Below are 27,417 nucleotides of genomic sequence, written 5' to 3' on the forward strand. Positions count from 1 at the left end.
TAGCATTCTCTGTGATTCATAAGTCCTCTTCAACCAAGCACATAGCTATCCAGAATAAACTTACTTTGCACAAGAAATGCATATGGCTATATAATATAGTAGCTTTAGGCTCTTCGCCGACGCGAAGTACCAAACCCTAGCAAGAGCGGTAAACAAACAAAGTAACAACTTAACCATTACAGTTCCTGCGGTACCCTCTGTACTTCTTTTCTTCTCGAAAAAGTAGGCTTTGTGCTTAAAAGCCTAAATGCCCCATAAAAGTTCTTGAAAATTTTCAGCCTTTCTCCTTGAAATACTTACTTCTATTTCCTTTATTGCTAAAACCTACATTACAGTATTCTTCGATAATGTCCATATAAATTCTTAATGGGCCTTTTCTACTCTTCGTTTATAGGACCAAAAAGGGTTAGTTTAAGAACGACTACAGTGTCAAAAATGCACATAATTTTGAATCTTGGTAAGGATGTGGTACATATCCCTCATAACCAGCTTGATACTGTTCTTGGCGGCAAGGAAGCAAATAAGTCTCTCCTTTCTAGTTATTGACAACAAACTGTATGTCTATTACGATCATGTCATCGAGAACTCAGTCAACTGACAAAAAATAAATTGCATAAGCTTGCAGTGTTGCAGGAACAGAGCGGCCAGTACGTTAGCATCCAAGTTTAAGTTTAAGTTTATGTGAACTTCTTCCGAGACTAAAAAAAAGAAGAAAGCGAACAATTGTTGACTGACAAGGAGTAAAATATTATACTTTTCTGCCTTTTTTGAGTTGAATGGAAGCACAGGAGAAGAAAAAAACGTTATTCTGGTTAAACTAAAAGCAAACCAAAGTAAGTTTTCTATTAAAGGCATCATTTCACTGTCACTTAGCATGCATGCATCTCATTTATTACACGTAGCTAAGCTCATTGACATTGTTTGAGATTTAAAAAGTTGGTTATTTATTCATTCAAAATTAAATTAAGAAAGGTAGAAAGCCAAGTAGCCTAAGGTTCATAATAATGTATCATGCAATCCTGTATATGCGTAAGTCGTTGTTTATTGTGAAACAAAAAAAGAATTTGAGGCAGCCAAAAAGCTCAACCAGATTTAATATCTATTATTGCTTGGTACTTGACTGATCAAGTAAGAAATTGCTAGCTTTTTCCAAGTTTTGGTCATATCTATTCAGAGCGTCTTTAGCTTCTTTTTCGCCGAAGCCCATCTTTACTAACTCCTCAACTTTATCGCCCACAATCCCGATGTCAGATGGCGGTTGTTGAACACCACTGTTGACTGTCGTTTGAGGTGATGGCACTGTAGCAGTCGTAGTATTATTGTGAGACGAGGGTGATGAAATAGCGGCTGTCAAGGACGATTTGCCAAAATCATCCCCAAAGCTGGCAAATGCATCAGCAAACCCTTTATCTGCAGCGGCATTAGTTGTAACGTTATTATTGAGGGCAGAGGTAGGTGTATCAGTATGGTTATTATTGTTATCAACGTTCGACGGCATACCAAAGATTTTATCCCAATCATCGTTGGTATTAGTATTTGCATTTTGTGGTGCTGAAGGTGAGCCAAAAGATGCTATTGCCCCGCCATTGCTATTAAAAGCTGAAGCCCAATCATCATTAGTAAAAGCATTTGTGTTAAGTTCTGTCGTTGCTGTGTTATTATTTTTATTATCATCAAGCACTTTGAATGCATCGTCAAAATCAGTAAATTCATCGTCCTTTTCGTTGGTAACAATCTTGGCTTCTGATAATTCCTTTCCAGAAAAGGCTGCTTCAAAGTCATCATCTTCGTCATCATTATCAACGGTACTGTTCGTGTTCTTCTTCGCCTCCTTAACTGTTTGATTAGTTTGCGATAATGGTTGGTCTATAGCAGTTGTAGTCTCCCCAGTTGTTGATGGGATAGATGATGATGATGAAAACACAGATGCCGGCGCAGCAGACGCAGGAGACGTAGGAGCAACTGCAGAGGCATCTACGTTGTTAGAAGGGGAAGGATGTGAAGGAGGAGGAGGAGGAGGAGGAGGAGCACGTTGTCTTTTAGGTGTAGCCGAAGCAGCGGCAGGACTACTAGCGATGATAGCACCGCCAGAAGCGATTGAGCTGACGCTTTCTGAAGGTTGTCTATGATGTCTGCTTTGAGGTGGAGGAGGAGGAGGAGGCCCACGTGTACTTTTAGCAGTAGGTGAAGTCATGAAAGGTGAAGTTACGGGCGATGATGAAGTAGCAGTAGTTGCCCAGGACATGGGATCATTTGTTGTTGAAGCTGCAGATGGTGACTTAGAGTGTGCTGGAATAGTGGCAGATGCAGCAGTGGGTGAAGGGCTGGCAAAACTGCCAAATATAGCATCAAAGTCATTAGCAGTGGATGCCGTACCGGGGGTACTAAATACATGTGCGTTGACCTTATTAGAAGCAAACAGATCAAAAGAATCACTGCCACTTGTTTTATTGCTTATATTGTTAGATTCCATAAAAGGAGATGAAGAGTTTCGCGCTTGTGCGTTTACCGAAGCAGGAGATGTCGAAGAAATACCGAATAAATTATCCAATGCCAGTGATGACATAGTAGAGTTTTCTGTATGTGGAGAAGTTGAGTTAGTGATCGATCTACCAACGCCACTATTACCAAACATATCAGATTGTTGCAGTGATGGTGATTGTACAGGGCTCTTCTTTGGTAGATCACTACTAAATGTACCGTCTTCGTTATCATCACTGTTGCTACTGCTACCATCGTCATTCTCATCCTTTGTCAAATTGGCTGCTACTTTGTAATCTTCCAGATGACGTTTCGCTTGAGCTCTATCCTGTTCTGCCGCTGTTACTTGTCTACGATTAATATCAATCATCATTCCTTGTTGTTTTGTTTGAGATCTCATGTTATCCAATTCAGCGTGCACATTCCTCGTTTCTTCCTGAATTTCAGCTACCCGTCGCCTTAATTGTTCTGTTTCCGAACGTCCATTTTCCAATGTCTGTTTAAGTTGTGTCACTTCATTTTGCATATTCGTCAGATTATTTTGTGCTGCTTCATATTCGACCCTAACTTTGTTCCATTCCGCTTCTTCTCGACGAACCGTTTCCTGAATTTCATTAAGATCTTTTACAGCCGCTTCATGTGTCATACGTACATTGGTTAATTGAGCTTCCAGTTCTTTCTTTTGTTGGAGAAGTTGTTCGAGTGTATTGCCGGCAACGATCGTTTGCTGTTTCGCTTCTCTCGTTTGCAGTGAAAGCGATGAGATTTGGTTTTGCATAAGATTGAGTTGATTGGTTTCTGCTGATATTTTATCATCGGCAAAATCTCCCAACAAATCTGCGTTGTTAGTACCATCATCATCAAGAAGAGAGCGATTGGTAGGCTGTCGTGCAGAGGAAGCAGCTGCTTTTTGTTGATTATTCATAGTAGGTGTGAATGCAGCTGCAGCAACATTAGCAGCGGCAGAAGTATGATGGGAAGGTGGAATTAAACTATGAGGTAAAGCTTTTGGTAGCGCTTCACCTGACAATCTTTTATGGATCAAATGCATCGCTACTGCAAATTCATCACGCGATAATGCTCCTCGTTGTTGTATATCGGCCAAATCCCAAATATGAGCCAAATCTGTCTCAGGTAAGCGCGAGTTTTTGAAGAACTCAACGGCCTCTTTGCCTTGAACCACGCCTGTGTTTCCTGAATCAATCTTATTAAAGAAAGAATCGAACTGTTGCTTTTCAGCAGCTGTGACATCCCAATGCTGTTGCTGATAGGAAGTCGTAGATGTAGTGGGAAACTCTGAAAAGCTTGCACTGCCAAAAGCGAGGTTTCCGAGTGAATCAATTGTGCGAGCACGTTGAGGTGGCGTCATCATACTTTGTTGACGAGCATTTTGGAAGGCAGGTGAGCTAACTGTCATACTACGTGCTAAAGGCGATTGAGGTGGAGGTGGTACTGTATTGTTAATATTACTGCTCCCAACTGCTGACTGGTATATTGCAGGTGATAAATTGTCAGGTAAAGTTGAAATGGTGCCATCCATAAGTTTTGCAATATAATGCATAGCGATAACAAATTCGGTTTGATTTAAAGTTCCTGATTGACGAACATCGGCTAAATTCCTGAAAAAAAAAAGCCATCAATATGAGTCCTTCTATACTATATTGTCCATTTATAAAGAGAACATATCGTTTTTTCTTACCAAATTTGACCTAAAACATCCGTTGGAAGCTTGGATTTAATGAAAATCGACTTGGCTGTGTTGGCATCTAAAATACCATTGATGGGTTGATGTAATTTAAAAATATTTAGATATTTTTCGAGCTCCTGAGGCGTAATCACAGGTTCACTGTTGTTGCTAGGGACTGTTGCTGCTGATCTCAAGGAAGCTGAAGTCGGTAATGGAGAGGCTTTCGAAATGTAGGGACTAGGAGTGATACCGTTTGCTCCGTCGAATTGTGGCAGAGGGACCACTACGATCGTTTAAGTAAACAACTTGCAGACTAAAACTATTGATTTCAATCGCAAGTATTCTTACGTCAACCTACCTGTAGACAACACATTAGCATTAGGTTCTTTTCCATGTTGAGCACAAGCGATCAACTTTAACGCTATAGCGAAAGTTTCTTCAGTCAAATAGCCGGCTTTATCCCTGTCAGCAGTTTCCCAGATCTGGAAATCATAAGTGAGTGACAATTCGCTAACAATATATAACCTATTTCTTTACTACCTCTGATAATATTTGATTAGGTACACCAGAACCAGCAAAAAATCGAACGGCTTCAGCGCCAGTGACAATGCCCTCTTGCGCCTGACCGGCGACCTGAAATAATTGCTTAAAGTATTTCACTTCTTGGGGTGTCACTTGTAATTCCCAAGAAGACATTGCTTAGGTTACGAAATAAATGTACAATTGATGACGAATAGAAAGGGAAGCAAGAAAATGGACTATAGTAGTAGTCAGGATTAAGCAGAAAAGCTCGTGCTTTCACTGAAAGAGGAAAAAATAAGGTTGAAAATAGAAGTTTGAAAATTCTAGGCGTCAATTGGCTAATACAAAGAAAGCATAATATTTTTTGCCGAACAGTTGCAAAGAACATTTTTGTATCGCCCAGCATCAGTTATTACTAGAACATCTCGTCAAAAGATAATAGACACAGTAAATACAAGATACATCCAAGTATAACATTGAATGATAGTAACAGCAGTGTTGGCCTTGCCGGAACGAATTGCTCAGGAACCATTTGAATGGTCGGGTGCGTGTGAGTCTGGAGTATATCATTTATGCAGATCAGCTGCTTCATCTCGATAATTTAATAACAGCTGCTGCTGGCCAAAAAAAAATAATCATACTGTCCATAAATTTCGCACATGTTATCTACAACAATATTAGCATCTTTCTTTATGATTTATCATTGATAGTCTCTTAAATATACCCTTTAAACATCTTTTGCATTTGATACAATCACAACATTTACTAATACGCTAATGACAGACTCAGCGGTACCATCACCTTCAAAGCCAGCACATCATCGAATATCCAAACGGATAGAATTAGACATTGTTCCTGGAAAGAGCTTGGGTCCTTTTTGCTTAGGTTTGTTACTTTGAGTCATTGTACCAATGTAAAAATGATCGAGTCAAATACTGAATAAACTTGTTTTTCAGGATCATCGCTATGGGATGTGATTCATTTCCTATCCGAACGATCTCAACTTTTTCCTACTGTCGAGCTACAATATAGTCAGGAGGTAGAAGCAGGTGACTCATCTCTTTTAAAAGCTATTACAGTCAAGCTTACACTTAAGTCTGTACCTTGTGACGTAGGAGCCTTTGAAATTCGACTTTATAATTACACTTCCTGTCAATGGGCTGCATTTACGATTTGATGGCTCATTGCAGCGATTACGATCGATTGAATGCTACGACCCTAACAAAGTAAAGCTAGTGTATCAACACAGCGAAGTAAGGTAATTGTTTCTTTGTGCAAAAGATAAATGGTAGGATTAATCATACATCATCTTTGCTAATCTTATTCAAACAGTTCAAGTAGGACAATACCGACTTTTTTGTTGATCTATAAATCTTTTGGACCAACCTATCCAGGCGAATACGAAGCAAAACAAAGCATATACACTCTCAAATATCCAGTGAGTTACAAATGAGATCAATCCCAATATGTAACTTGTTGCAAAGTAACTCAAATAATCTTTTGTCTTTCTCTATTAACAGGGTCTTGCTTTTACCTTTCCTATACCCTTAAGACACCAGCATCTTTATAAAGCAGCTAACGATACCAGCAATAAAACAACAACCGCTGATTTACCTTTGGAATTACCTGATGGAACGACACCAATTGCTTCTAAAGTAATTGTATATAGTAGTCAGTGTTATACATGGCAACAATCGGTTATTCCTGCTTCTCATTTATCGAAAATTATCGCGGAATCAAACGTAATGTCTACATCAGCCACACTGAGAAGCTTCATTAAGAATTATGGAAAAGTCGGCAGAAGAGAAGTTGAGAAGGTAATTGTCAAGCCTACAGTGGGTATTACACTGGTATTTCCAACCGTGGGTCATTCTTCAACGGATAGCGGAGTAGGAGTCGAACATACTGAGTCACCAACATCAATATTACTATCATCGTTAGCGGCAGCAACGTTATCTCCAACAACACAACAACATTCTCGTCAAACAAGTGGAACCAGTACTACTCAAACTATTAACAGCATCAGTAGCAATAATCATATCCTACAGCAATTTGTTCATGTTGATTTAAACCAAACCAGTGTACAAGATATTCTAGTCGATCTAGGTAAACCTAGTAAAATTTTCTACAAGGAAGAGGACAAAATGAAGATACATTCTGTGAAAAATATGAACGATACTATGAATACTTCTACTGCAGATAAAGCAACTGCAAACAACAGAAACAGTAACGGCAGTAAAAATGATACAATCATGGATGATAATAATATCAACCAATTGGAGAATAGTAGCAGCAACAATGGCAACAACAATGATGTCAACAACACTAGCAGTAGCAGCAATAGTATTAGTGATGACAATCAATCATATCACACCGATTACTTTCTCAATTATTTCCATTTCGGAATCGATATATTGATTGATGGAGGGTCGCATGTCTGTAAAAAAATCGTTTTGCACGGAAATATACCGGGACATTATGATTTCCAAAGGTTAGTTTATTCGAGATCGATTGCATGATTAATCAAACCCCCCGCGAGAACTAATGATATGGCTTCGTTTTCAATAGATATAAAAGATGTCCTTTTCAATTAACGTTTCCTAAAAGTATAATTAAGCAGTTTATAAAGAAAGAAGACCGAAATACAAAAAAGAACCAATTGGTGGACATACTAGACGATGAAGATAATGACTATTTACAATACGTTATCACTGCTGATATGAAGGTCACTGATATGAAAAAACGTATTCCTTGGGACCCAGTATTTGCTCCGACATTGACGACGGCTGATACGTCTAACAGCAATAAGGAAGCAGCAGAATCAACAACAATTATAGAGCAGAGACCAGTCATTCTGACTCGTGGTTCAAGTGAACAAAATCCATTTGGATCGACACATTTAACCGGTTATGATGAGGGCATTATACTGGAAGTAATGAAGAATGGGTATATTCCAACCGTTGTATTGTTCTAGTGGTTGCTGTTATTGGATAGTGCTAGTTCTTTCATTTTTTTCCATATAAAAGGTTCTAGCTTTGCATCCGTTGGGTTATGTTCAATGTCTAAATTCAGCCATATTCTTTTATAAGCTTCAAATATTGAATTCTTGCTATTAGTAACGTTATTTGTTGTAGTATCAGTTGGAGCAAATGCTGTGGGCTGAGAAAATGAATGGAATAATTGTTTATCTAATGAAGAAGTTGAAGATGGGGATGGCTTGAATGCTTTTTTTTCGGGCTCTTCAAGTGATTCAGTTAACTCATTATCATTTAGTATTTGTGAACGTCTTCTTTTTTTGGTCAGCAGTAAGGGCTCTGTTGGTATTGATTGCGCATAAGTGGTTTTGTATAAATTATTATCTTCAACATTCTTAATAGCACTAGTTTCTATGGTACCATAAACGAAATTATTCATTACAATAGAAAAAAAAAAAGAGCTGCTTTTCGGTATCTAACGTGTAAGGAATAAAAGAATCAGAAAGAAGAAACTGAAATTCCTGCAGCATTTTATACGCTTTGTGACAATTTGCATTTGAAAGTCAGACAAATTCTGCTGGAAAATGAGTATAAGACTTAGCAGGACAAACATGAATCTATTAAATTCATGATTCTGAAGAACATGTATTCGATGTTCTAGGTGTGCACTATGCAGATTACTAGACACGTCTATTTTCCGCATTTACAGGCACTCGATTTTGTAGCAGCAAGAGGAAGCTAAACAATAGACAGAGCAATCAATAAGGCATGCACCGCGAATATGTTTGGTCTAAGAATGAAATGAGATGGACAAATTATTTATGACGCCAAACTAATCGATTTTAGTAAGTGTAAGAGGAGCGAGACGTATAATAACATTTTTACTGTGAAGGTTGTTAGTAAAGGTATTCGCATAATCTTATATGTTTCACTGCAATAAGATCAAATTACGAACCACTTTGTAAAGCATTCCTCATCAAGGAGTCACCGATCCAAACTCAGGGCTCTATAATTCAGGAACGAAAAAAGGGAAGTGAAACAAAGATCAGTATTCATTCAATCAATATCAGGACTGCCTCCAACTACAGTTAAGGAGTGTTTGTACAAGATGCAACAGGTTGGGTATACGTTTTACACAGACCAGGTCAAATAATAGTCATAAATTTCTCATTATTTAGCCTGCTTAATTTGAGACTTGCAATTCTATGAACCTGTACCTTATTGACATAACGATTTAGGTGAAAGAAGAAACAAAGAACAAATCTGTCGAATTGAAATAATGCGATAGCTCAAAATAAAATGTATAATATAAGCATATACATATAAAATTCTGTAGATAACAATACTACGTTAATCAATCGTAGTGTATTTAGAAGGATGCAGCTCTGAAATTTGGTAACTTTAGTTGAGATGAAATCCTTTCACTTATCAATATCGGTCGAGGGGGCTCATCATTTAACTTTGAAAAATTAATGGACCGCCCATAAAAAGCGATATGAAATTGCCTCTTCACCTGTGGTTAACCTCAAATGTTTGCTACTTGGTTTCTATGACGGTAACATGCAAAAGTAGTCTTAACATAAGATTATCAGCTGCCTAGTTTTGCCTTGCTAAATGTTGATGATTAGATTCATCTTGAACCTATTGGGTCCAATAGAGACAGCGCAATGAGTAGATGGTGTATTTTTGAGCGACTTCGAACAGTATTTCATGAAAGAGAACATTATGGGCCTTATAGGGTGAAATGATATTAATAAGGGTATAGTAACAAATACACAAAATGACAGTCTTGTATATGTGGGTGTATATAGCCTTTTTGTGGACTCAGTTTCATGCTTATCATTATCCGTCGTGTATGTAATTAAAGCGAGTATAGATAAATTGTTGGAGTCGATCGCCTATTTCTTCTGATGTTACTACCTTTTGCTTCAGTCAAAGGTACAATTTCTCAGCTCCCAATCATTCATAACTCTAATCTTCGGAAGTGCTACTTACTGGTACATCATTTGCGTTCATTAGATTCTCGTCAAGTCTAAATTGCTTAGCGTCATATTGTTGTCTTTTAAGATTCTGCTTCAAGATTTCCATATTCTTCAAGATGATGCTGTCTGAAAGATGAGCAGATACTATAATCACTAAAGACAAGTCACCAGTTCTATCCAAATGCAAAGATTGATTCCATACCACCAGTTTCAACGTACGCAATCCAATAATACTGACGTCCTTTTGAAGTTCTTGTTTCTGTTTGCCTTCTCTGCCGCTATGGTGAGATGCTCTCCTTGTTGTGGATTGAAAGGCATTCCTACTTCCAAAATTGACAACAGAATCATTGTCATTGAACCTAGATCTGTCTGAATCACTGTCATCACTGCTACTGTCAATTCCATATTCTTCGTCTTCCTCCTCTTCTTCTTCACTGAAAAATGGCATGTCGCTCACTACTGCAGATAATGACTGTAAAACTCCCACAAACATCGGAAGTTTTTCTTTGAGGAACTGATTGTTAACTTTTGGTGATAAGTATTGTATAATATCCGATTCAGGCGCGTATTCATTTAGTAAAGCTCTTTTAGAATATAAACAGTAGGAGGGTAAGGGTATAATATTTTGTTGAGGTGTATCAGATACTGTTGTTGTAGAGTGTTTGGATGTCTTTGGGCTCGTGTTTCTATGATCCATGCTTTTTGAAGAGATATTTACACAGGAGGCAGGTTTGTGATTCCCCATTTTATCGTTAAAAGAGAGAAAGATAAGAATAAACGGACTTGAAAAATTAAATGCATGAAACATTAGGTCAAGAGAAAAGTGGTTGAGCTACGCTACTAGCATATTCATTTACAGATATGAAACATGTGTTTATTGCTTTTGAAAGAAGAGAGTACAGACCAACTTTTTCAATTAAAATTAGAAAGTAGAGTTAGGTCTATAGTAGTCTTTATCGTCATTGAAGCTTCGACAGATAATATTGTTTGATCTTGTCAGCTGAAGTAGTAGTCGCGTTTTCAAACGTTGTAGAGGAGGGTAGAAATGAAACAACCTGACTTTTTCTTTTAATTTTCTTATTCATTAACTCATTCTCTTGCTGTGTTTCCTGCTGCTTTTGCTGCTGTTGTAATTGCTGTAATTGCTGTAATTGCTGATTTTGACGCTCTTGCTGTAGTATAAACTGAGTCGTAGCCGGTGTAAATATAGATTCGAATTCAGTCATAAATAATTGAAAAATAGCAGTGGGTATGGATAACGTAGGGGCGAAGACAATACTTAAGTTATGAAGCGTCATTCTGTTATGTTGAGCGTTTTGAACGATTTTTTTAAGATGCTGAATCAAGGTATATAGCAATGCGTAATTAGGTAAAGGTAGGTTGCATACAAGAGAATGAAGTTGTTCTAATTGATAAATAGGATCTGATATTTCTGTAGACACGTGTTAATTATACCTCTCCGATTTACAATCGGTTTCTCAGCATAAACAATAGTACCTGATACTTTTCGAAATGAATCTAATAATTCTTCAGTCAAAATATTGATTGGTAATTCTCTCAACCATGATTTGAGTAGTCCCGCCACTACATGAACATCCAATGTATTGTATGCTAACAATAAATTGACATCGCCGTGTTGCTCAAAAAACTGCTGCTTTAATTGAGATAATTGAGATGCACTGCCACTCAGTCTATAAATGCCTTCTTCATAAATAGCATCAAATGTATCCAAGTACTCTATACAACGATACACAATAGAAGGTAACCTGAATTCGTTGCTACTCACATTGGCGGAATTAGTAGTAGTAATTGGCTGAACGGTAATGGAGGACACATTCAATGCTTCCTCGATGCTGACGCCAAATATCTGTTGCTGCTTATTAGAACTATTAATGCTGCTATTGCTACTACTAGTGCCATTATTCACCTTAGTGCTACTATTGGTGAAAGGTGATGCGGCTAGTGAAAGTAATTTGTTCCCTTGTCTAGACCAGAAACTTTTGCGATGATTATTGCTATACCCATTCTTCCTGCTACAATTGCTACTGTCAGTTAGAGTTTGATTATCATTTATAGAGTTGGTATTTATATTTCTGCTACTATTATTGCTAATATTTGTAGTAGTTTGTATAGTTTGAATTGTAGCAAAAGAAGCGACCGAGTTGTTATTACTCTTATAGTGTTTGAGAATAGCTTGGTCATCTAGACTGACGCGATGACGTAGTTGGTGTGAATGCTGTTGCTCATGTTGTGGAGACTCGAAAGAGTGATTATCAATGGCATCGACTATTTCTGTAGTAGTTGTAATATTAGTGTGGAGATCAGACGAAGAAGGCAAGGTTATAAGCATACTTTTTGTTTGGTTTTGTAATTGTGGATGCTTATGCAGTTTAGGGACAACTGCCGCCGTCTTTATCAAATGTTGACTATTAGTTTTGTTGAAGCGTTGTTGAGACTGTTTTTGCAAAGAAGTAATGAAAGTATATAGCACGTCAACCCATTCATCCCTAATACATTGCGTCGGTGCTGATAATACTATAGGCTGCTCATTGGTATTAAAAATGATGAAAGCGTGCTCTTCGTCGTTTGCTTCCTTTTTATCAATAATCTTCTGTTGCTGTTGGACGATCTGTGTACTGTGTAATAAATTAATGTGGTTGGAAAACAGTTTTCCTTGATTGGTAGTAAAATACCTAATCTCTTTTTCTTGTAGAATAAAATAGAAGGTCCTTTTACTGCTTAGATCATTGCTCTCCCTTCTTGTTAAATAACCTTCCTTCTGTATCTTGTAATTGGTAGTAATAAATGAGTAGAATGGATATTGAGTATCCAGCTTGTTCAAAATTTGATCAAAATATGCTTCAATTAAAAGCTTTAATTTTCGTGTGGTATCTGCTTCAAGAGCTGTTGTAGTTGCAGTTGTTGTGCTGCTGGTATTACAAAAATTTAATAGCTGTTCAACATTTATCAGGTCTTGATAGTTCCTTTCTGCTGCTGTCACGGAAGAGTTTAAAGATTTCAGCTACAATAACGATGAAATGATCAACAGGGGTGAATAAAAGACAGTAAGTGATTAGTAAAAAAAGTGGTATGATTTTTCCTTTCTTTAATAACTCAATTTCTTACCTGGGTGTCAAGAGCAATCAATTCTAAAAACGCCTTCTCGATTTGCCATAACTCTTCTCCGGTAGTAGGATTCAAGACACTCAAAACAAATGAAGAAGATGAAGCATGCAAAGAGATTTTCGAGATTTTGAGTTGGACTAGAGTGCCTTCGTCCATAGAGTCACTGACAATCCTATCCTGTATATGATTGGAGTTTGTAGTTGCTGTGGCTAATGTTAATATTGATTGGATATCTTCTTCATCTTGTTCTTCAGCTGTAAAATAGTTAATGGTATCATGAATGGAGGATGAGGCCTGCCGTTGTTGTGTCTGCTTTGATAAATGTTGCTGTTGATGATGAGGAAGCTGTGGCGACGCTCCTGAGGAATGCTGATAAAGGTATACGTTACGAAAAGGGCTCCTCGGGGGAGGTGTTGGAGTCGGCGTTGGGGGCGATGGTGTGGATGAAGCTCGCGATGCTGCTGCTGTCAGGTTCTCTAATTTTAGAATCAAGCTATCTCTCTCTAATTTTACAGTTTTCAAAGCCTCGTTTAACTCATTGATGATCGTACGCTGATTTTCAATAATTTGCCAGAGCTGATCTTTGTCCTGGTATTGTTCGTGCTGAAGTTGCTGTTGGGTATCATTATTCTCATCCATGTGAGATGGTATTAAATAGGCAGAAGAAAAGGGCTCGTGTAAAAAAGAAGACATTATGACATGGGATGGTGAAGATGTATTTACAAAAACAAAAAGTATGGTATGATAAGCAACTTAATTGTAATATGAGGTATGAAAGATGGAAAAAAAAGGGGAGTGGAAAAAAGGTAGAAAAGAAGTTCAGGAAACCAATTTTGAATTATCAAAGAAACATTTTGACGTTCCTTCATATAATATAATGTTGTGTGCGTGGTATCTGTTTGTACATGATGTTATATGAAGCAGCGCAAATGTTTGAATTACTTCAAAAGGTAACAATTAATTTAGGGCTGTTGTATCGTTCCTGTAAATTGTGATGCTTTTTTAGAAACATTCTCAAAAGGATTCTTCTTATCGCTTACCAAACAACGGAAGTGCAAAAATTGGATCACCTCTCAATTAGGCAGGTATTTAAACGTATATTTTGGACAGTGCGCATAAGAATTAATGACTCAAGAATTTCGAATGCGTTTGTAAAGTTATAGTATTCTTACAGTAAGAATATCTTATATTTCTACTAGCTATTTTAAGCGACTCATATGAAAAAAACATCCTTATTAAAGAACTGCGTATGAAAATTATTAGATTGACCTCAGTTTTGCCCACTCACGGCACCATTGGCATTAAAAAGTGCGCAAAAATTGATTTGAAGGAAAAACGTATCATTATGTCAAGATATCGTGTGGGGTCTGCCCAAAAGAGAAAAAAAAAAAAATTGTGCTAGCCTACATCGCCTGTCAAATCTGGGTTTTTTACACTTTTTAGTTTTTTGAACCCATCATCATTTTGTATCTCTTTTTGTGTACCGCCTCCCTCTCCGTACACGCTCACGCATACGCACTTCGTCTCTTTTCACTTTTTTTTTTCGGCTTTTTCCTCTATATGGGTTCGAACTTAGAAGCTTCTTTGTTCAATGTTTTGGGCGTATATATGCAAGCATTTTTCTTTTTAATGCCATTGGACGATATAAATAATGAGGGTTGTTGTTTCATAAAATTTATATAGCATTTGGGCATAATATATCACTAAAACAATACAAAAAGAAAAAGGAGTCAATAATAGCTCAACAGACAAATGATGATTAAATTAACTTTTTCTTCATTAAGGATATATTTACCAAAGTTGTAACCATTCTTCATCACGGGTATGTTGTCCGAGATAGGTTCGGAGCTCAAGGAAGATCCAAACCTTTAGCCAATCTATAATCCAATTCGTGCCACCTTCATCCGCATCTTGTTTTTCTTGATTCTTCATCCTTGATTTTTTGCCTGCTGTTTCGACTGCTACCTTACTTCCTTCCTTGATGCTGTAGTTTCTTAACACTGGTATCGCGCTCTTCAATAAATCCAGATCAGGGTTCAACTGTCGCCCTATTCCTTCCAACAACATAATGCTTACAACGACATTGATAAAGTCACCTTCCATCTTGACATGATGCGACCGTACCATATTCATCGTTTGAGATAACAAATTACCTATCTTAACTGCTCCTAAATGAAACGTATTCTCTTTCAACTGTAAAATCAAATTTTGCATACGAAGCGCAAAGACGTCAGGCTGAATAACTGCTTCTGGAGAGCGACAGCGCTCTACCATCAGTTCTCCCACACGATAACCATCAAATGCCGCTACTGCTTGGAACAGATCCAAAAAATTACGACGGTTGACATCGTTAAGTTCGTTTACCAGACCCGTGTCTAAAAATACGAGACGAGGAGAATAGCCTTCTTGTTCCAGTGCAACGAGTTCTTTTTGTAGAGTCGCTTTTTTAAGCTCGTCGTTGCTGTTGCCTGATTGTGTGATGTTGAGGATACGGTTTACTGCTTCTTCGCCTTCTTCATCTGTAATTTCCTTCCCGGTGAGTTTCGACCAAGTGACACGTAAAGGATGATAAGCGGATGGTTTGTAGAACTCAACCATGATATTTCCCGGGTGTAAATCAGCATGAACGAAATTATAAAAAATAAGCATATGCTTTTTTTTTTTTAGGTTTGAAAGAGAAGGAAGATGAAGAAAATGGGAGAGAATAAATGAGCATATCAATGTTTTTAACAGTGCAGTTTTTTCGCTAGGCATTCCTTTTTTAACATACCAAAAAGGCATCCAATCCGATACCGGCTATTTTAGCATCAAACACAGGCTCTAAACTATCATTTTCTTTTTGCCTCGTATAAAGCGCTTGCTTCAAAAACACATCCAATGGTATGCCCCTAGCATATTCCTCCAACAGCATATCTTTCGTTGAGAACTTCATAAAGGGTCTTGGTATTTTGACCGTTCGACTTTTCTTGAAATACTCGTTAAACCTTTCGAGATTTCGTCCTTCCCCTCTTAAATCTAATTGCTCCTTCATCATCTCTCCAAAAACTTGTACTTCTTCCGGCAAAGATAGCCAACGTAAAGTAGGAATGAGCCAGGTTAAAAGTGTCGCTCCAGTTTCCATAATAATCAAATCTCGTTGGACAATCTGGCGTGCTTTCGGATGAAGGACTTTTACAGCTACATCCGTTTGAATACGGTGGATTTTGTTTTCTTCATCATCGATGATTTCAACCCATCCCGTAGCTGCAGATTCAGATGAGGCTCGGATAAACCGATATCGCTGGTTACCACCATCTTCATTCAAACTCATAAGCAAAAATTGCGGTTTAAGTCTCGCTTTATATACTTGAGCAATAGCCCCTACACCTAACGGTTCTTCTTGGAACCGATCAAAAATATCGTCAAGAGATGGATGCTGATGATAATGAAGGTAATGGGAGTGTCGCTGTTTGCTGCTGCCATGAAGAGCACTGTAATCGCTAAATGCTTGCTCAATGATCTTTTTGGTATATCTAAAAGGATGTGGATCTACTTGAGAATGAAGTTTAGAAAGTCGAGCACATAGGGCTAAAGGAAATAGATCGGTACGTGAAGCAATCCATTGGGCTAGCTTAATAAAAGTGGGGCCCGCTCGTTCCATCTGTTTGGCAAGGAAGTCGAACCACCAAAGGGTGGCATCTCGTTCGCCGAAATCAGGATATTCATTGTTGGAAGACCGTGATCCAACGGGCAAAAAAAGGGCAAATGGCGCCGTTACAACCACAGGGGTAAATAGTAGTAATATGTGAGTCAATCGACGCAGAGTGAGAATGGGCTCGAGTACATAAATATCAAGCCATTGAATGATGTGTTGACATAGTCGGATCAGTTTGTGTTTCAATGGCTCCGTTCGACTTAGTAGTGTATGGTTTTCCTTTGAGGATTCTATGATGTTTGGTACGGGTATGTTGTTATTCGTTTGGATTCCTTTTTGCGTCAAGTTTGCATCGCTGATAATCAATGATTTATGAAGAGGTATAACTGAAGATGCTAAAAGAACATGCTGTGCGGCTCTTCGTTTGTTATCTAGCCTTGAGAAGAGCAACCGGTTTGAAGTAGGTTGCGACTTTAATCTATGGATGTCGGTTTTTATCAATCTAGTAGCTGAAAATGGTTTTCGTAACAGTGCTCGGTCAGTATTTCGCAATGAGCATTGTAGCAATCTCGATTGCAATGGCGTTCTATACATTCTATTAGTAGGGCATTCAAATTGTAGAGCTTTCTATAAAACGTTGTCGTAATATTGGAAACCAACACTAATAGTATAAATGAAAACTAGGTTGTATATAAAAAGGGTACTCAGTATCTATTATAACAGAAACAACAAAAGGAATCAAAACTCACATGATTAAAGGAAAAAAAAAGGGAAAGATAAAAGTTATACAAAAGCATTTTGAAAAAAGAAAATGCAATGGAATCATTCAGACATCATTTTCCCTTATTTGTCCTTCGATTTAATTCTGTCTGAACCCTGCGGTTTTTATGCAATTTAGACTTTTCCTAGTTTTGTGGAGGGCAGCAGTGGCGGCTATTGGGTTTTTAGTTCACTTTGCTTTTTTGCGCGGTTGTATGTAGGGACAACAGTCACGCATCTTTTTTTCAAAAGGAAACTTTTTTTTTTTTGTCCGTGCTATACACTTTCGGTTAGGGGCACTCATTTGGCAGTTAATCTTAACTATTCATTTACCATGGGCAACAATTCAATTCAACGTCCTGAAGATATTGATACCTTGATTAACGGTGTTGAACGTTACAACCCTGAAAACATCTCTATTCTTGAGGAATATTTGACAAAGCAAATTGAAACAAATCATTATGATTTAGAAGCCAACTTGGCTATCCTCAAACTGTAAGCAGACCTGAAATATTTTGATACAGCACTGTCATCAGGCATTGACAACGAGGCACATATTCAAAAATTGTTTGCATTTATTACTCTTCGGTAGCTATCAGTTTAATCCTAATTTAGCTAAAGAATCTGTCATTATCAAGATTCTTGTTAAAGCATTAACAGCCATTCCTGCACCCGATTTCAACCTTTGTCTGTATCTTTTAGCCGAACAAGCAGTAAATATCTACAACTATAATAGTCGTATATCCCGAGGCATCTGAACAAAGAGTTGTTTAACGTCATTTATTCTTGAAAATAGCATCTTGAATCTATTCAGAAATTGACCGATTTACAACAACTTTTAGAACAAGCCCGTTACGTTAAATTCTGGCAATCCGATTTAAAGCCTTGGACTCAAGTTGTTCCCAATTTTGAAGATGAAATTCGTCTCGTTATTGCTCGTGTTATGACCATGTCCCATCAAACTATCCTTTCTTCTGCTTTAGCAGCTCAATTAGGTTTAACAGACGACAAGGACGCGTTCAACAAGTTTTGTGAAAGCCAAGGTTGGAAGACAAAGGACGATGATTTGATTCAAATCCCTATCAACAAGGATAACGAAGCCAAGGCAGTGGTGATTAGAGAGAATATCAAATTCGAGCAGTTCACCAAGGTCATCGGATACTCTAATGAAATGTAACCATACAACAAACCAGATTACCCAAAGAGAAGAGCATCATCTTATAGAAGTGAGCATGAACAAATATTTTTAAACGATTCACTTTATGTATCATAATAAAGGTCACCAAAAAATAAATAAATAAATAACGATCTCAAAACAGGTTGATATGAGTGCCTGGATTGATGGTTTTTGTTTTTGTTCCTTTTACCATCCGTATAATCATTAGCGTGATCTGTATGAAAGGCACTATTTACTTTGAAGAAAGCAAGCGTGTGTTGACAATAAACAAAAACAGATTTTGTTATATTATCTGCCGTCAACAATTAGCGAATGGAAGCAGTGTATGGTATTTGTAGAACAGGTTTTGCTTTTATCTCTTATTGTATGTCAGCAGCGAAATATATGCAGGTCATTCGCGTATGTAATATTTATTGCGTAGTGCATTAATTATTGTTGGACTGATAGACGTAATATGTATATCGACATAATTGCCAAGGTACTGCACACAGCATAATCAAATAGTTCAGAGTAATATTCACGTGATTGTACATTGCTAAGCTTAGGCAGCGTTTCTTGTCACATAAATCATGGTTAACCCCGAATAAAAAGCGTAGAAGGAGTAGTCTTGTTCATTTAACATGATGATATGGAAAGAATAGTAGCAGGTAGAAGCTCTCGAGTGTTCCGACAATATATACGGAAGCGGTCTTGTAGAATGCCGTTGCAAGAATAAAACGAACCAATACGGCAGAAAAAAAAAAAGTGTTCAAATCACATATTGCTTAAGGAACATCAGCCTTTTGTTGAGATACAAAACTCTATATTAGTTCTTATCTCCAGTAGACTGCATAGCACGCATTAGCGCGAAGACAAAAATTAACGTTCTTGCAATGTCCTTGTTAGATGGAATTGTAATTGTGCAACCTATACTAAGAAAAAGGTAAAGCACGCTATCACAAATGCAAAGGTAAGAACTAGGGTTGTTCTTCTTACTAATGTACATGCTGCTGTTCTTCACTAAAGTGAACTCTGATTTCAAGCTTGTAAATAGATGTGAGGGCAAATCGTAAGTTGGGAAACGATGATCTCCGCTTGAAAGATGGAGGTAAGTTGCCCGCAACAAATATTTTTAGAATGGGTAGGTTTATGGCTGGTGCAATTAGAATGAACTGACTGATTTGATCCAAGAATCATTGACAATGCTTAAACATTTGTATCTAAGCCAGCCTTTCGCTAAACAACACAGTCAAGCTATATCCCTTTCATTTACTCGTGGATTCTTGCCGTTGGTTACCTAAGAGACTATTCTAGAGCCTCTTTGCTTTTGGTAATTCAACATTGTACGCTATCGTGTTGAAAAGGCTGACTGACCTGCATTAAAAATAAAAATGAAATGATCAAATGAAACCTCAATTAACCAGACAAAAAAAAAAAAAAAAAACCAAAAAAAAAACCCAAAAATCGACAAACCAAAAAAAGAGTTCTGCTTTTGTTTTCTTAGCAAAATTGATTACCGTTGGGGGAAGCAAAAGGCGCGTTTTTATTATTATTCCATACTGACAAAATACTGGAAAAAATCAGAGCTTTTTTTTTTCTTTTTTCTCTTTTCTTCTAAATATTTCCTGTGTGCATTTCCATACTTTTCTTTTCTCTTTTTCTTAAAAAGAAAGATATCGTTACAAGGATGCCTATCACATTTAAGAGAAATAAACCGCAGAGCCCACCTCCAGTTCCTCCGAAAGACACTAAACCCGCTTACTATAAAGGTAAAAAGAAAACAAATCTACTTTTATGAGTAGTTGATAAAATGAAAAAAACATACCCGTGCTGTTTGAAACGAATACTGACGGTAAGCTCTATTTTGACGAACGAAAAAGCAGCAGCAATCAAAAAAAATGTAAAATGAATTTTGCGCCATTTTCTATCTACAATAAACACGGTCAGTTGCGCTGATATATGAATCTTTCATTCTATAGGAGCCAGCAAGTATCTCTAGACCTGCTGCTGTAGAAGAAAGAGTCGTAAGTCACATATATATGTCTAATAAAGGGATCAAACACATATTGTGAGTTACTTTGAGATATTAATTTCTTAATGATCTTTTGAAACATTGAAAACGAAAAATTGAAAACCAACCAACGACAATATAGGCTGTACAGAAAGAAAAGAACTTTGCTCGCAAATTCCGGCTTGTCATATCCATGATGGTAGCTTCTTATATGAGTTACGTTTTTTTCTTTGCTTGTGGTTCGCCTTACGATCACGATCCCAACAAAAAGGCTATCTGTCGAGCCATTGATCCTTTCAAAGAAGATCTTTACTCTATTTTTCAGACCGACTTTTACAAAAAGAAGGTAGATCCTTATGTATCACCTATTACCAGGCAAGCTTCTGGCGTTTTCAATGACTATGCTGTTCCTGCTTATCAAAAGGGTGCTCAGGCCTATAATGATTATGGCGTTCCTCTGTACAACTCTTACGGCAAACCTCTTGTTGGTGCCGGTTCCAACGCTGCCAAATCCTTTTATTCTAGCAGCATTCATCCTATTGTCAACCCTCATGTTGAAAAAGCCATGACACAAGCTCAGAAAGCGAGAGAACAAGTGGCTCCCTATGTCCAACCCGTTGTGCAAAAGGCATTCATCGCTGGTGAATATGCCAGAAAGGCGTGGGAGAACCCTCCTCCTTCTGTTGCCACAGGTAGACGCTCTGTTGCCAAAATAGTGGGTCAAATTCGTCGTCGTGCTCAATACAAGAATGTTGAACCTACCGTCAAGGATGGTTACAGAAGATCAGTCCAATTCGCTTATTTGTTGGCTGATTTCTTCCAAAAGTACATCGCTCCTTACTTCCCCAGCAAGCAAGCCAAGGCACTTTATGACCAACATGCCAAGTCCTACGTCGATCAATTGAACCAAAAGGTCCACTTTGATCGTTTTTGGATGAAATTTATCGCCAATTTGCCCGAAAGACCTGAAGCTTATGCTGAAGATGCTACGGCTGCTGAAGCTATCCGTCAAATGTTTATTCCCTCTGATGCTCCTGTTGACGAAGACAAGGAATCTGTTGCTGATAAGATTAAGAATTTCTTTGAGGAGCCTAAAGCCACTGTTGCTAAAGGGGCAGAAGCAAATGATGACGACACTATTCGCGAGAACGAAAAATCTGCTTCTCCTGAAGCGACTCACTAAAGAAGTATTGACAGCAGTAAGTATTTCAAGAGCGGCAAATACCAAAATAGGAAAGTGTAAAGGAGGAAGTCCATGGATGGCAGAAAGAGGAATGTTGGAAAAGACGGGAAGATTGCGTGTGATCCCGTCTTCCTTTCTCCACAGCTGTTTCCAGATCGTCAAAAAAAAATTAAAAAATGACGGAGAGCTATTAAGAATGGAGAACGTGCTTGTGTTTACAGATGATAAAGGTCTTACTAATCAATGTTTAATTATTTACACTTAGTAGACTGTTCAGTTGACAAAAAGACCCAAAAAAAAAAAGATGTATGAAGCAAATTGTTACAGTTGAGGTTAACACAAAAAAAAAAAGTGCCTGTTGATCAAGTCACATTAACACATCAAAACTGTAGACATGAATAACCTATCCTAATATGCATCCATATTACTCCTTTTCGACTTTATTCTACCATTATCATCTCATCATATTATTTTCATGAATAAAAAAAGTTATGACACATGTAAATCAAGCAAATAGTCTGAGCTTTCTTTCCGTTAAAATAGTGTGCATAGCTCTAACTCGTGTTCAAACATATTGAAACTTGGACGAATGTGCGAAAAAGTTATCGAATGCTAAATGAATATGATGCTAAAACCTATATTGTAAATTAAAGCGTACAACATTGTACGGTTTTTCTGAGTCTTCTTTGGAGGTTCTATTTTTTCTATTTTGGGTTCCATAACCAGCTAAAAAAAGATCCAAAAAATGGAGAAAGACGATATCTACTTCTATATTTATTTGTTGTGAACGTTGCGACTTGATGGCGTAAGCATTGGAAAAGGCAGAATTAGATTGTTTTTCGTCGTCTATAATCTTTTTTTACATTTAGTCTAAAAATATACTTGTAATTGATATCTTTTCATTCACTCATTCATTCACGTTCACACTTTTCTGGATGAAAAAATAGAATTTTAGATCTCAACAGCAGACAAGCCATGGGTGAATTTATTTTTGTTCAGGGTGTGCTCTTTGCCTGCTAGAAGTATATTTTTGTATGTTAAAGCGAAATTAGAATGCCGAAATTAAGATCTTTGTCCCTGAAACGGTCCTCCTTTTGTTCCGTCATTGTAAACCATAACTGAGCCGTCCTTGGTAAATAGCCGTTGTGCATGTGCTCTCAACTATAATGCTATGTGACATAATTGAAAGAAAGATAGCAGGGACAAACGATGGTGCTATCAAGCATTTCGTGAAGAATTACGAATTGTATGGTTGTCTATGGCTTATCGTTTAAGCATGTTTCTGATTTTCGAATTCAAAATACATTCCACTTATCTCTCGTGTTAGCAGTTTTCAACATATACAACTGCACAAAATCTTGAGAGTTTTTTATGTTCGTTAATACACGCTGTATGCCTCCTTCTTGGAAAATGGTTAATCATCGTCATCAGCCTTGAGACTCGGTGAAAGCTCTGCTTCAATCTAGTGTATCAAAAAGTTTGATGACGTTGTAAAGATTGAAGATATATCAGAAATTGTTGAATCGGTGAGACAAGGTAGTGGTTCTTATCAATGGCCTTTCAGTAGTCAGACATATTTCAACACGTTCATCTTTTCGTCAATGGTAAACGAACCCTTTGCCTCTACCTTTAATTAATGAATGAAGCGAAGATCCGCGTCTTCTTTGTTATTTATCATGTCAACATGGCTACTTAATATCTTGAACGGGAAATTTATTTGTCACGATCTTAAAACGCGTTTTCTTTACTAAAATGAGATACAATAATTACATCTTTGATTGCTTAACAATTGAAGTCTATTTTTTTTCACGCCAACTGATGAAAAAGACAACTAATGTCACCCTGTGATACACATGTATAACATTTATCCTTTAAAAAACATAGTATGTGTATAAATAATTTGAGAAAACCATCTAAACAACGCGTTCTGCGAATAAATAGAAAATAACATTAATAGAGTATTTTAGCTTATATTTTAGACGATTTACAATTTTTAACGGACAATATACAAAGATATTTTAGAATAAAGTTCATAATACTTTGGACATCGAATTTGGATACTCAATTATTCAGTGACATCCAAGCAGCATTAAGGATGACATCCAATCGAACCCTAGAAATGAGTCTCTATCAGTAAGAAAGTCTCCAATAATGGTCTTATTGACATTATCTTGCAATAGGCCAAATTACAAACAGCTTGACAACTTTTTTATTCAATGACGATGTGTTCCGCGACCAACCAGATATTTGTCAGTGCCTTTTTTGTACAACATCAAACCATTGATAGAGGGCTGAGGGCCATAGTATAACAGATACCATGGCGAAACGGGATGGTTTTTTTATCTGCTGTCAATGTTTTTGTGTGCATTCATGGGTGACTTTCAAAGATAAGCACTATAAAATATATTGCTCTCTTATAGTCAAACGTTGTCTCTTTCACTTTTATTTCACGTTTTATGATACATACTATGACCCATGTTCAAAACAATAATTTATGAGAAGAAAAAGCAAATCTTTGGAAAAGATGTAGTCAAGTTGAAAGGGCAAATATGTGGTGTTGTCGGTAAACTTTTTGCAACTCTGAAGAAACGTGAAGCTAAAGGTCAATTGATTGTTGTCACAATCGATGAATTCATAACCTCTAAAACATGCAGCCTCTGTTTCTATGATGATATGCAAATTGTTGATACTCCTGGGCTCAAGGGTACCGGCGTTCTTCATTGCAAGCAATGTCTAAAGCTATGGCAGAGAGACATTAACGCCGCTATTAACATGATGACTATATCTCAAGCAGTTTGGTCCGGAGCTAGAAGACCTGACGTTTTCAAGCCAGCGAAGAAGAAAAAGGTATCGCCGTAATAAACACGGTTTTCCTTATATTTTTAAGGATTTAGATCATGTGAGGAATAGTACCGTTTTTTTTTTAATTTCGCACTACTGACAAGTTTTTTAATTGAATCATTGCTTGAACGGTTTTTATTTTCGTCTACAACACAATTGCAACTTGTCTAAAATAAAAATATTAATCGTCCAAAAAATTGTATTTTATGTAAAATATTAGTTAAATACTGTAGACGAAGCGCAATTAACCGCTTTAATTGTAAGGATGACTCAGGCATTTGACTTGAGTCGCTAGACATTGACGAATAACCGCTTTAATTTTACCGAGAAATGGCATACAGCGCTTAAACGAGATGGTCCACAGATTAGTGTGAGCAATGATTGGATTCGGAATGCGAAAATTTCTTTCATTGTTTCAAAGATGACGATAAGTAGTTTGTAATTAGCAAATTCAAATCAAAAGACTCTGCCAAGATCATAGATAAGAATCTTGCAAACTACAACAGAAAATCCCATAAAGAAGGATTGTTTTACTAATGAGCAAAGGGAGGAGTTTTTTTTTTTTGTATGGGCGTTAAAAAATAAAAATAAAAAAAAATTCACGTGTTTTTGATGGCTTATTTTCATAGTTGCATTGCATCAATTTTAAAGCTTTCCCAGAGAGGAAGTGTTGTATACAATAGACTTAGCTATTTTGGATAACTGTTATTTCTAATGGCTTGTGTTTGGAAATGTTTGTTTTTTTCAGTTTTGGGGATATGCTTCTTTGTAACTTGAATTTGGCTTCATCTAACTTTTCTGATCGGATAAAGTAAGCCTATCTTCTTTAGGTGACAAACATGAATAGAGAGAGTTGTCTAATTTAGAGTTGCAACGAAATGATTAGTCATTTCTATTTCGATTCATGTTGTTATTTTTGGCATAGAAGAAGCATGGTACCTTCTGTATTTTGAAAAAAAAAAAAATTTACTAAAATCAGATCAGCGGACCTTACGGAAATAGAGTAGTTCGAAAAGTTATAGCTTCTATTTTGCACACATACACACACACACGTCAGAAAGATAAAATGTGTCGCTGTGGACCCATTGCCTCCAACTGAATGAGTACAACAGAGGATGAGCCATCACTAAGCTGTGTACACGTAGTTTGTTACTTTGCTGTTATTCATATAGATTATTTCAAACTGACTAATATCGAGGGACAGCTATAAATAAACACAGATCAACTGGTTGTATCTTCGATGGGTTGAATAGAATGTTGGTAAACATCATAGAGCAACAGCACTATTAATAGTTATGACTAAAGGCTGTAATGAGTAAAGTAAGGTAATTACAGTAGAAAGCATAAAGGGGTTTACGGCTTTTCCTTTATGCGTTTTTGCGTGCTTGTGTATTTGTAAGATGCGTGTGGGTGAATGTTTGTATTGTAGGCTTTTCTGTTCGATCAAATAAAAACGGATCCCTTTTCCTAGGCCATTTGCGGACTTTTTTTTCAGATCGAATTTTTTAAACCACACGCTTCCATGAATCTAAAACCTAAGGCACTTCTTTACCACGGTTGATTCTATTTTTAACTGTTATCTTTCAAGTAAACATCTTCTGTTCGAAAAGAACACGAAGATATATATATATAGGATGTAAAAGCTGGTTCCATTTTTTTCCTCATTCTATTCACATTTGTATCATTTATAATTATGCAGCTTTCTTTACTTTGTGCTGGTCTCCTCGCCACAGCAAACTTAGTGTTCGCAGCTCCTACACCTAGTGTAACCATCGATGTCAATTCCACTGAACTTGTCACCACCACAAAGTCCCACTGGGCCCCTCAATTCTCCCCTGAATTTCCTGGATTGAAGGTCACTAATCCCAACCCTAAATACAACAGTGGTCCCATTAACACTGGTACTACTTTATCAAAGAAGACCTTAGATTTATCCAAATACCCTAAGGCCTGGGAAGTTCCTTCCCCCAATTCCGCTGAAGTCAAGGCTGTCATTAATAAGATCAATTGGGATTTGGTGCCCAAATCTCCTAAGCGTAAAGCAAAGAATGGTGACCTTGATGAAACTGGTTATGATGAAGATAAAGACCCTGATTGTTGGTGGACCGCGACTCTGTGTACTAAGCCTAAGGTCGACTATATTCCCTCAGATTTCTATACTTGTCCTACTAAGGGTGATTGGGGTCTTACTTACGACGATGGGCCCTTCGTCTACTCTGATGATGATGATAAGACGACTCAGTACGAAAACAAATGGTCTGAACCAGAACTTTATAACTTTTTGGCCAAGGAAGACTTGAAGGCTAGTCTTTTCGTAAGTGATCCATATTTCAAACCCCACAAAAAAGACTTTGTTCCCCGCATCAAATCTCTTAACTCTTTATTCCCCCTTAACAAAAATAATAGTATGTCGGTTCCAACGTTATTCAATATCCCGAGGCCGCTAAACGTGCCCTGAACAATGGTCATACCCTCTGTTCTCACACTTGGTCTCATACTACCATGACTACTCTTACTAATGAGCAAGTTGTTGCTGAATTGTACTGGTCTCTTAAGGCTATTAAGGACGCTGCTGGTGTAACTACCAGATGTTGGAGACCTCCTCAAGGTGACGTTGATGATCGTGTCCGTGCTATTGCCTGGCAAATGGGTCTCCACACTGTTATCTGGGATGAGGATACCGACGATTGGGCTATGCCTGCTCCTGGTGGTTCCAACCTTCCCCCTGAAAAGGTCGATGCCAAGTTTGCTAAGTGGATTAAGAACCAACAACAAGGTAAATACAAAACTGGTATTATGGTCCTCGAACATGAATTGAATCATGCTACTATCCAAATGACCGAAAAGTGGCTGCCCAAGGTCAAGCAAACCTTCAACGTCGTTTCTGCTATGCAATGTAACGGCGTCACTCAACCCTACTGGGAAAAGTCTTTCGAATACCCTGCTATTCACTAAGTTCTATGGTTTACGCGACTCATTTTTTTTTAACATCCTCCCTCTAATGTACTCACCTACTTACGCATTTACTAACCCTTTCAACCCTCCACCACGTTTTCTTTA

General features: G+C 37.4%; 9 protein-coding genes across 9 annotated transcripts; 5 read left to right on the forward strand and 4 right to left on the reverse strand.

Annotated features, from left to right (window-relative positions):
• Positions 1 to 920: 920 nt before the first annotated feature.
• On the reverse strand, positions 921 to 5,250 carry BDF20DRAFT_841795 (uncharacterized protein). The gene is made up of 4 exons (XM_053079462.1): positions 4,709 to 5,250; positions 4,527 to 4,650; positions 4,181 to 4,451; positions 921 to 4,100 (listed from the first exon to the last, which is right to left on the reverse strand). Exons 1-4 carry the CDS (start codon positions 4,862 to 4,864, stop codon positions 1,103 to 1,105), a joined length of 3,549 nt encoding a protein of 1,182 aa, XP_052940202.1. The 5' UTR covers positions 4,865 to 5,250; the 3' UTR covers positions 921 to 1,102.
• Positions 5,251 to 5,309: 59 nt separating this feature from the next.
• BDF20DRAFT_841796 (uncharacterized protein) lies at positions 5,310 to 8,155 on the forward strand. Its single transcript, XM_053079463.1, has 6 exons — positions 5,310 to 5,575; positions 5,647 to 5,729; positions 5,806 to 5,948; positions 6,023 to 6,128; positions 6,211 to 7,181; positions 7,259 to 8,155. Exons 1-6 carry the CDS (start codon positions 5,467 to 5,469, stop codon positions 7,662 to 7,664), a joined length of 1,818 nt encoding a protein of 605 aa, XP_052940203.1. The 5' UTR covers positions 5,310 to 5,466; the 3' UTR covers positions 7,665 to 8,155.
• Positions 8,156 to 9,636: 1,481 nt separating this feature from the next.
• Positions 9,637 to 10,344, reverse strand: BDF20DRAFT_908775 (uncharacterized protein; the record flags this gene model as incomplete). The annotated part of the gene is made up of 1 exon (XM_053083517.1): positions 9,637 to 10,344. One exon carries the CDS (start codon positions 10,342 to 10,344, stop codon positions 9,637 to 9,639), a length of 708 nt encoding a protein of 235 aa, XP_052940204.1.
• A 128-nt stretch (positions 10,345 to 10,472) lies between these two features.
• Positions 10,473 to 13,589, reverse strand: BDF20DRAFT_841805 (uncharacterized protein). The gene is made up of 4 exons (XM_053079464.1): positions 12,774 to 13,589; positions 12,000 to 12,669; positions 11,145 to 11,939; positions 10,473 to 11,079 (listed from the first exon to the last, which is right to left on the reverse strand). Exons 1-4 carry the CDS (start codon positions 13,464 to 13,466, stop codon positions 10,607 to 10,609), a joined length of 2,631 nt encoding a protein of 876 aa, XP_052940205.1. The 5' UTR covers positions 13,467 to 13,589; the 3' UTR covers positions 10,473 to 10,606.
• Positions 13,590 to 14,132: 543 nt separating this feature from the next.
• BDF20DRAFT_841809 (uncharacterized protein) lies at positions 14,133 to 17,239 on the reverse strand. The gene is made up of 4 exons (XM_053079465.1): positions 17,157 to 17,239; positions 15,544 to 17,087; positions 14,569 to 15,425; positions 14,133 to 14,476 (listed from the first exon to the last, which is right to left on the reverse strand). Exons 2-4 carry the CDS (start codon positions 16,999 to 17,001, stop codon positions 14,449 to 14,451), a joined length of 2,343 nt encoding a protein of 780 aa, XP_052940206.1. The 5' UTR covers positions 17,002 to 17,087; positions 17,157 to 17,239; the 3' UTR covers positions 14,133 to 14,448.
• Positions 17,240 to 17,323: 84 nt separating this feature from the next.
• Positions 17,324 to 18,671, forward strand: BDF20DRAFT_841812 (armadillo-type protein). The gene is made up of 3 exons (XM_053079466.1): positions 17,324 to 17,661; positions 17,759 to 17,879; positions 17,963 to 18,671. Exons 1-3 carry the CDS (start codon positions 17,501 to 17,503, stop codon positions 18,341 to 18,343), a joined length of 663 nt encoding a protein of 220 aa, XP_052940207.1. The 5' UTR covers positions 17,324 to 17,500; the 3' UTR covers positions 18,344 to 18,671.
• Positions 18,672 to 19,215: 544 nt separating this feature from the next.
• On the forward strand, positions 19,216 to 21,516 carry BDF20DRAFT_831041 (uncharacterized protein; the record flags this gene model as incomplete). The annotated part of the gene is made up of 5 exons (XM_053078412.1): positions 19,216 to 19,265; positions 19,377 to 19,391; positions 19,992 to 20,091; positions 20,302 to 20,346; positions 20,476 to 21,516. 5 exons carry the CDS (start codon positions 19,216 to 19,218, stop codon positions 21,514 to 21,516), a joined length of 1,251 nt encoding a protein of 416 aa, XP_052940208.1.
• Positions 21,517 to 24,026: 2,510 nt separating this feature from the next.
• On the forward strand, positions 24,027 to 24,297 carry BDF20DRAFT_841825 (uncharacterized protein; the record flags this gene model as incomplete). The annotated part of the gene is made up of 1 exon (XM_053079467.1): positions 24,027 to 24,297. A coding segment is annotated over one exon (227 nt), but the record flags the coding sequence as incomplete, so codon positions are not given.
• Positions 24,298 to 26,050: 1,753 nt separating this feature from the next.
• Positions 26,051 to 27,312, forward strand: BDF20DRAFT_812336 (uncharacterized protein; the record flags this gene model as incomplete). Its single annotated transcript, XM_053076771.1, has 2 exons — positions 26,051 to 26,671; positions 26,764 to 27,312. 2 exons carry the CDS (start codon positions 26,051 to 26,053, stop codon positions 27,310 to 27,312), a joined length of 1,170 nt encoding a protein of 389 aa, XP_052940210.1.
• Positions 27,313 to 27,417: the final 105 nt, after the last annotated feature.

This window comes from Mycotypha africana (genome assembly GCF_025528875.1).
Source record: "Mycotypha africana strain NRRL 2978 chromosome Unknown BDF20scaffold_1, whole genome shotgun sequence".
Taxonomy (NCBI): Eukaryota; Fungi; Mucoromycota; class Mucoromycetes; order Mucorales; family Mycotyphaceae; genus Mycotypha; species Mycotypha africana.